Consider the following 9,386-nt stretch of genomic DNA (forward strand, 5'->3'; position numbering starts at 1 on the left):
TACATTTCTCAACCATTAGAACTCTACTTCCCCGTCCCCCATTTCCCAACTAAGCCAAATTTCTTTCGATGTTGAATTCTACTGATTTTAGCAGACATCAGCACATATTTGCATTCTGAAGAGTGACTGTACAGATATACCGTGGTATTCATACAACTGTTATTACAGTGCTCTCTTTTAAATCTGAGTAACATTACTTCAGCTGGCTCAGCTGATAACAAGGATTTGCCTACCAAGTTCTCGGGTAGTCGGAAAGTCTTCCTTGCTCATGTACTGCAATAAATAATTTAGAGTTGTTTCTTTTAATGCCCCTGCTATTTCCAGATTTATTATTCTTGCTTCCTTCTGCTGTCTTGTACACAGTTGTTAAGAGCTGCGGCTCTGGAATCTCTCACTAGTAACAACTGACAGAAATGAATCCATCTTTTATGTTCTGTAACAGATCAATACTGCTTCAAAATGATTTTTAAGGAAAATCTTAAATGCTAATTTGTTTCATTACTTATACAAAAAGCAATACACACTTTGAAAAAATTTAGGATGGGAACAGGCAACCTGAAGCATAATGATCCTCAGGCAGAGATTAATATCACTGCAATAATGCAATGTTTGCTTATTTAATAAAATCAGATGTGAGGAAAGGGATATTTTTGACCCCACCAAGAGAACAATACGTTCAGAACAAATGCATCTATCCGATTTCTGTCCCTAGTCATATTCAACAAACAATATTATTGAATTATTTTCACCAGAAGAAAGTTTCTTTCAACAATACAATTTTAAAAGTATGAAAAAGTACATTATCATTACCTGCATTTTCTTTTTGCATTACTTAAAAAGATATTCCATCCAGAGTTACTTATAAAGTGAAGTGCAAATAGCGTTAACAACAGCAAATAGTATAGAAAGCCATCAATACTCCTGATGATGACAAATTCCCTCACAGCTTCTATTCTAGAACCAAGCCTTGTAGGGGACAGACTCAACATTCTGGGCACTAACATCCCACTGACTTCTGCTACAATGTTTACTGACAGATACAATCTACTTAAGACGTGATGCTAAACAGCCAACTTGGAAACTATTTTTCAGCTTGGGAACCAACACACCCCTTAGAAAAACCAGGGCCCAACCTCCAGGTTGCAGAAAAGTCTCCTCAATTGCAACACAATTTTTACCCTTGAAAGTCCATGTAGGTACACATTGCCCTCGCCAATTTCAGACTGTTTGGACGCTCCTAGATACTGAGAGGCCTCCTGTGTCACAGATCAGTCATTCTGCAGGAATATACAACTAAATTCCATTGATGTATTCTGTTACCTTATTTGACCACTTGTAGGCTTGAAGAAGTTGGCTATAAAGAGGAGTTTTGTCCTGAACAGGATCCAGGCTCAGCAGTCCGCTGTTGTGCAAGGGGTGGTTCTCAGATGGTTTACCAACCAGATTGCTCAGTCGCTCCAGCTCACTGAAATACAACGGTGGTTTTTAAAGTCAGATTTGCAGATGCATGTATCTGAGTTGTACAGTCCTCCCACAAAGACAGCAATCCTGCTTAAGCTCTATTTTAATACCCACGAGTGTATTAAATACTTGCCCCGTTTGATTACAGAAACGTAATCACTGCCATTATCCAAACAGTTTAGAGTGGTCTGTTAGTCACAAAGCACACAGCTCCTCTGTAGAGAAAGAACAAGTCAGGAGTCTGTAAGGCAGCCTGGGAAGAGTCAAACTATGGCATGACCTGCCTGCCAGCACTTCCACCACACAAGCCATTTTCTGAGCAAAGCACCCTCAGAAGCTACAGAATTGTGACTTGAAGCATTGGCTGCAATACTATAGGCAACTGCAGAATTATCAAGCAGGCAGATGCCCTATTATTTCAGTAAAACACTAGAAATTAATATCGTCCTCATGTAAGTACACAGAAGAACTGGCATTGGTCCTAACCCTGGAGCTGGTCCTGCAAAGTTTGTGGCTGCTCTAACCACGCGGATGCAGTCCAAGCTGTCAGGGCAAGGAAGCACCTTCTGCTTCTCATGAGCAACTGGTACACGTGTAGAAGTGTACAAAATAATCAGCTGCAGCATAATAAGCACCATTTTTCTATGGGGAAAAAAAAGAAAGCTCCCCGTGAAAATGATCTATTATTACTTCATACCTCATTTGTCAAGCACTACATTTAATAATAACAAGAATTAAGCATTTTTTAAAACTTATATTAATCAGCTGTAGAAAGACTGGCTACTTTGCCCAGATATAAAATGCAGTTTTTCCAGTGACACGACTAACTGAGTGCCTTTCCTCTTGACTTGTGAACATTAAATCCTACTCTGATTGAACTCTGGAACTTCCACTAAATCAAGAGCAGGACTCGGCCCCCTGCAAAAGGGTGATTTATGAAAATCTCGGGGAAAAAAAGTCCCAAACATCTCAGTTTGCATTTAATGAAGTTAATAAAAAATAAATACCAGTGACTGGGAACTAACTACACTTTCCTGTCACAAAATTCTTCTTTATTAATTATCATTTCCTCAAGTATCCATGGCCTACATTCTTCCTAAGTCTCTTGTGCTGGGAACACTTATAAATACGCTTGATATTTCTTGACACAGGTATACAATAAATGCAAACACACAAAATAATTAAGAAATTGTTGAACAAAGATCCCAGTCAAGACTTTCATGACTTGAGCCAAAGTCCGCTGGTATTAATTCAATACATACTGGAGTTCTCCCTTGCAACTTAAATTCAGTGCTTCCCTAAATCCAGAATTATCAATATTTCTATGCTATATAAAAGATAATATTTTTTACACAGCTATGTTTTTGAATAAGACAAACCCTATTTACATCAAAGTATCAAAAATATGTGATCCAGTGAGGAATCGGGAAAGAAATGGTCATCAGAGTACTGATCAATAAATCCATTAATGTTGTGGAAAAGGCAGTGAAAAAGGAACTTTATGATGAAGCTACTCTCCTGTCAGCTGCTAGGACAAGGACTAATTGTAAAGAGATGCTGAAGAACTGCACAGCACTGAAACACTGGAAGAGAAACTGCAATGTAAAGAAGTGTAACAGTGCACATGTGAAAACAGAGGTCAGGGCCTGTTGCTATCCATTATTGTTTGGAAGCAAGACGTTGGCGTTATACTAGCTACTTCTTTAAAAAGCTATGGATAAAGGCAAGAAGGATGACCAAAGGGAAGGCACAGCTTCCATGCTGTGAATGATGAGGCCTCTTCAACCAGAAAACGATAAAAACCAAAGGGATACAACAGAAGCCTACTAAGCGGGGAGCAACATCCTTCATAAAAATGATTAATTACCTTCCTTCCTAATTGGGGGGAACAAGCAGGTAACAGGTTAACTAATCAAGCATTACATGTTACAAAGCAGCAGGGCTTATCAGGCAGCTCTCCTGGCTCAGCAGGCCTCGAACTCAATGCCTGCAGAGGCAGAGGATGCCCTGTGCTCGGACACAACCCCACAGCTGCAGCTCCTGCTGGGACACTGCGGCTCCTGAGCCCTCCGTGGGGTGCAGCAGGGCCCAGGTGCTCCCCACATCAATGCTTCTGTCCACTGCCATGAAACGTACCAGCCTACGCTAAACAGCCACAGTTCTGCACGTTACCTTCCCAGCCTCCCAGGTTTTGGCACTAGCTTTGCGTCACTTGGATGCTAATGATTACTTAGACCCAAAGAAGTGCCTGCTTTCCATTTTAACAAAAACTTCAGAAAAAAAAACAGAGGAAAATGCTCCCGCCATCAAAACCACACACCTGGGCACGACACCTCACAGCCAGCTGGTGAGCTACAAACAGAACAACACGGAGGCAAACGCTACGAGCAGCACTCGTCCCTTCGGAGCGAAACACCCAGGAGAGGCACCGGGAGGAACAAAACACGCTGTTTTCTTTGCGAATACCCTAAAACATGCCCTGGCAACAGACGTGTCACGCCGGAGGGGCATCCCCTCCCCTCGCCCGGCCCCAGCCATGCCCCGGGGGCCGCCGCTCACCCCAAGTCGCGGCTGACGGAGTGCAGGCTCTCCTGGAAGGCGGCCACGAAGCCCTTCTCGCGGCCTTCCAGGGTCTCCTTGTTCCGCATGCCATCCTTTAGGCAGTCGAAGACCCGCGTCACGCTGGAGCGCAGCGCCTGGATGGCGGCGATGGCCTGGGAGAAGGCCTCCAGGTTCACCCCGGGGCTCAGCACCCCGTCCGCCATCTTAGCCCGCCCGGCTCCCTCCCAGCGGCCGCCGGCAGCAGCGCGGCGGCGCGGGGCGCTCTGGGAAATGTAGTCCGGCAGCGGCGGCCGCGCGAGGCATTCTGGGAAGTGTAGTGCGGAGCGGGGCTCCCCGCCCGCTGCCCCGGGTGCGGGGTCAGGTGGCAGGCACAGGCCGTCCCTGTCTGAGCCTGTTTGTACCGCGTGTTTGAAACAAGCAGCTGAGGAAACGTCTGCCCACCAAACGGCGCTGGGCAGTAGCCAGCGGTAAAAGAAGTGAACGTCGGCATACGCACCTCTGAAATATCCATCTTCTTCCTCAAAGTGTTCATTTTTCCTACTCAGCTGTTCTCTTTTTGCCTGTCTCCCCGCGCTTTGCGTCGTTCTCTGCTAGCAGTATCCTAGCTACCTCAGGAGTTGGGGTGCGTTCCTTTCCTTTTGATGTTCCCAATCGATTTCTGCAGACGTCGAGACAGAAATAAAACTATTTAAAACAGAAGGGAGGGCCCGGCCTAACGCAGCAGCTGTGCTTGGCTGTGGGCTGGCAAGAATGCCTCTGTCTGCCCTGCAGCCATGAGCAGGGGCTCTTCAGGCTGGGGCCTGTGCTTCAGTCAACAGGGTGAGGACCCAGCCTTAATTATCTGATGTTTGCAAAGCACTGCGGGGTTTGGAAGTGCTAGCATTGTGCTAATAAGCGCTGCTGGTTTGATCTTGTGGCAGCTGCTGGTGCTTCTGATGCAACCGCCAGCTCTGGGCTGAGATTTGTGTTTTCTCAGTTTCTAGAATAAATAATAACCTCTCCCATACAGGTATTAATTCAGCAAGCACAATTCGCACAGATTCTTTACTCAGGGATGGTTTGTTTTTTGTTGTTTTTTGTTTTTTTGTTCTTTTAAATATGTAAAATGGAAATGAGTCTGACAAGGAGCAGCAGAGGTGTCAGTGACCAAGTGAAGCGAGGCTTTGCTCTCCGCTCAGTGACACTTTCCTGTCTATCATCCCATGGATTCTGAAAATTGCATCTGATCAATTAAATGTTCCCAGACTACATGCAAGGTATTGACCAGTGAAACCCTATTACTTTGCATAAGAATCGGGAAAATGAAAAGGTTGTGTTTCTTCTGCTCTGATCTTAATAGTGCTCACCTATCTCAGCACAGAGGTAAAGCAGAACTGGAAGCAATATGGTCCAAAGCCATATAGTTCAGCCCACGTAAGCCCTGAAATGTATAGTGCTGTACTGCCGAGAATCAGCAATGGACTGAATGCACGTCGTAAGGCAAATACAAACAAGACAGGAATACTTTGTTCTTTATGCAAAAAAGGGCTGAACCAAAGCAGCAGAAGGGACAGGGCTATCTCACCCACAGCAGCAACTTAAACTGTTGTGGGTCTATACTGTTAGTCATGAAATATCTTTCTTTGCAATAGAGTAGATAGGTCTGGAAGACACTGTGTTATCATAAAGGAATACTTGTAAGCTGAAAGATCATTTCTGCAGGGTCCTCACTTCCAAGTTCATTCTGTGGGTGCATGTTGCAAATCTCTTGCTTTGTACAACTTGCTTTGTGTGTTACACCTAGGACATGGATGATTCTCTTCCATTTCTTGCTCTCAGCTATTAATATTGGTTTTATTTTAACCGTCTCCAAGATCCCCATCACTCTGTCGCCCAAGTGCAAGGATTTCTGATTTTTCATCCTATCTGGAACAGTAAAAGGTTTAACATTTGGGTTACTGCTTTTAACCTGCAGCAACAAAAGAGTGACCAGAAAACAAACCCCTAAGGAACCACTTGTAACTCACCCCTAAATAGCAAATATCACAGCATGATTTGGGCTTAGAAACTCAAAGGAGGGGAATCACACTGTTTTCTGCAGGAGTCTGTGTCTCCTTTCAGAAATGAGGAGTCAAGTTCTCCAGTCAGAACTCCCTTTTCCTTTTATTTCTCCTCCCCATTTGCCACCAATAGAAGCAGAAGTCTGCATAGTTTGGTGTGCTGCTTTGTAGGGTGTGCCTTGCCTTTTTTTCCCCAAGAAATATTCCTTAGGTGTCATCTTGCCCATACCAAAACAGTATGTTAATTTCATCTTCACTATGGGTATATCCAAAGCTGGCATCACAGAAAGCCAGGGTATCTCCGAGGTACTGATAAAATCTTTTGCCTTAATCTCACTAGTTACACATAAAAGCAAAAATCCAACTGGAGTTCAAAATGTGCACTGCTCCTTCCTATCTGACAGCTGTTGAGTGGGCACCCGCAAAATGATGTGGATGGCCTGGCCTGGACACATACCCACATCTGAATAAGGATCAGAACTGATACTCCTTAAAATCTCCAGCGGAAGTCCAAGGACCTGGAGATCACTCTTCAAAAAAAATAATAAATAAATAAAGCAAAAAAAAAAAAAAAAGCATATGGGCTAAATGCACACTGGGCAACGCAGCATCATGTAGATATAAAACCAGCAGCTGCAGGCCTGGAGCAGCCTGCTCTGTTAGCTCAGCATTCTGACCAGACTAATGCACGCTGCCTCTCAGCACTGCTAACCAGCTTTGGCAGACCACTCTGCCAACACGGCTGCACTACAGCTAGCCCTGTTATCTCCACATGCTGCTGCTCCGTGCTGTGTAGACAAAGAGACGGGATGCAAAGGACTGCAGTGAACTGCTGGTTCTGGATGTGTTTTGTGGCTAGAGACAGAACTGAATTTTGGGTGCTGCCAGTCTTGTAACGTTCATAAGCTCCGAACTCACGTGGAGAAAAGGTGTGAGGTGGGACAGGAAAGAGGTAACAATCCAAAGTGACACTACATGCAGCTTGACAAGTGAAGCACGGTTCTCTCAAGAAGCAAAAACTCGTCTGGGGAACATGGAATTAAAATGAACCTTTCACACCCAAGGACATTATGGTACTCAAATGGCAGCTACTAGGAACGAAGTGGGCTGTTGTTAATCAGGAGCACCAAAGAAATGGGATGCTTTCTGAATCCTTGCAGAAGTTCTGTGAACCATTTGTTAGGAAAGAAAGCGCCCAATTAGAAATGCTGTCGCATTTAAAAAGAAATAATTCTGTTGTCAGGAGAGACGACTAATGACCATTACTGAGTTTCGTAGCAAGTGCAGGGAGCCTCTCATTAAAGGCCCAGGCAAGACAAATAAATATTGCAATAAATATTGCAATATTTGCAATAAATGACATCGTAGGAAACAATCTTCATCTTTCTCTGAAATAGAAAAATGGTGATCTTTATTCTGTGGCAAGCTGGACTGATACCTACCAGCGGGGCCCCTTCATTTCTTCATGCTTCATTGCTACAATCTCGACAGAAGTTCAGATAAATGTAATGAACGGATATGGGTTTTTTGTTCAAATAACTGCGAGGCTCAATAACAACATCAGTAAAGTATTCTGGCTATTTTTCCATCCATTTCTTTCAGGATTTCAGTCTCCAGTTTGCCACACAGTGTACTGCACAGTGCAGTAATGAAGCAGAGAAGCTGTGGGGTTATCAACTCACGTATGAGGCTTCTTCCCGGAGAAGAGAATGCATCCTGCCTCCTTTTAGACAGTGTGGGAATGGCAAGGACACTTTCAGATGTGGAAGTGCCTTCATCCTCAGTGCCATTTCTTACTGCTCCCTGAATCAGAATCTCCCACTATAGCCAACAGCAGTGAGCAAAAACTCTCTGCCAGAAGAAACAGTGAGATGGTGAACAGAGCTGACAATACTGTAGTTGTCATCACTTTTCCTGCGCGGTGGTTGGAGGTAGCTCAGAACTCTTTCAGGTTCTCAGGAGCCATAGCTCCTATCAGAAATGATCTTCCCTCCCAACACAGTGTGTGGAACGCACACCTGGAGGCTTTCCAGTCCCCTTAGGGGTCACTGCAACTGTAGGAACTACACTTTGGGGTTGGCTAGTCAGCTCCTTATCCAGTGTCTTCTTTCAGTTTGTAGTTATAAAGTGTCCACATCACACGCACACACATCCAGCATGTAACAGATTTGTCAGCAGAGCAGCTAAGGACCGGATGGATGATGACTCTCCAATTCCCTTGTGTCTGATGAAACCAGCACCCTTGATATCAGTTTTAAGATGATTCAGAGAGATCTGCTGCTCTGCTGTGCTGCGTCTGGAGTTTCAGCCTCCAGGGAAGTCAATCCAACACCTCATCCCGGCACTGAATTTGCATGAGAAGTGTAAAGCTAAACACAAAGAGTAAACCATACCCAGCAAAACTCATGATGTATTTTATGCACATAGAAAATCTGTCCCAGAATATGTCACATTTTACTTGCAAAAATAAAAGGCTGCTGTTTTATTCTGCAGAGAAATATACTCAGCCACTTCTTTTCTTCAGACATTCAGTGATCAAGCGTGGAATCTGATGTAAAACCGAATGGGAAGGAACTATCATTATTTAAAGGCTACGTAACTGCTTAAAATTAGAGCTGTGAAGGCATAAAAAAAAACCAGAAATCACAGATGGTTTGCAGATAAATTCACATTGCATTTAGTCCACTCAACATCTAAAAAAAAACCCATGCTTTTGCCTCGCTGTTCAGTCTAACTGTTCATGCTTGCTCAAAACATACTTCTGTCTTTAAATTGGGCTTTGAGTCACGTTCTGTTGTCCTATACATTCAGACCCCAGTCACTTCAGAAATCTGCACGAGTACATGTATTTTTTAATTACGTAGTTAAAATTTCATCTATTTTGCACATTTTCAAAATGACAACTATTCAAAGTAGGTTAAATAAGACATTAGCAGGGACAAAAGAGCTGCAAAAACAGACAAGTAGCTCTGCAATATGCAAGTGTCTGAGACACAATGACCCAGTGGCTGCTTCTTGCTCCTGTTGATGATTCTGCAGTATCAGAATCAGTTAAACTTGCTTTCCCTACCTGAGGACTGCAGGATCAGGCTTCTACTTCATCCTGGGATAGCTCTTAATTCTGTGAATTGTCAAGTTTAAACCCGTTTGCCTTTTTAATTATTATTATTATTGCTGAGCTGTATTTTCAACATTCTGTCTTATCCCTCGGGATTTCTGTCTGACACTGGTTCACTCTGCTTCCTTTATCATGGAGGGCCAGTATTTGGCACACTCATTCTAGCTTCACTGCCTAGCAGGGACCAGCAGAATTTGGATGTGATG

General features: G+C 43.8%; 1 protein-coding gene across 1 annotated transcript in view; it reads right to left on the reverse strand.

Moving 5' to 3' along the window:
* MED27 (mediator complex subunit 27) overlaps positions 1-4,271 on the reverse strand; it is an 81,484-nt gene extending 77,213 nt beyond the window's left edge. Inside the window, exons 1-2 of the mRNA XM_021413747.1 lie at positions 4,021-4,271; positions 1,321-1,465 (exon numbers count right to left, since the gene is read on the reverse strand). Of these exons, the coding sequence (XP_021269422.1) occupies positions 1,321-1,465; positions 4,021-4,226 (351 nt within the window). The 5' untranslated portion in view covers positions 4,227-4,271. The remainder of the gene's footprint in view (positions 1-1,320; positions 1,466-4,020) is intronic.

This window comes from Numida meleagris, chromosome 16 (genome assembly GCF_002078875.1).
Source record: "Numida meleagris isolate 19003 breed g44 Domestic line chromosome 16, NumMel1.0, whole genome shotgun sequence".
Taxonomy (NCBI): Eukaryota; Metazoa; Chordata; class Aves; order Galliformes; family Numididae; genus Numida; species Numida meleagris.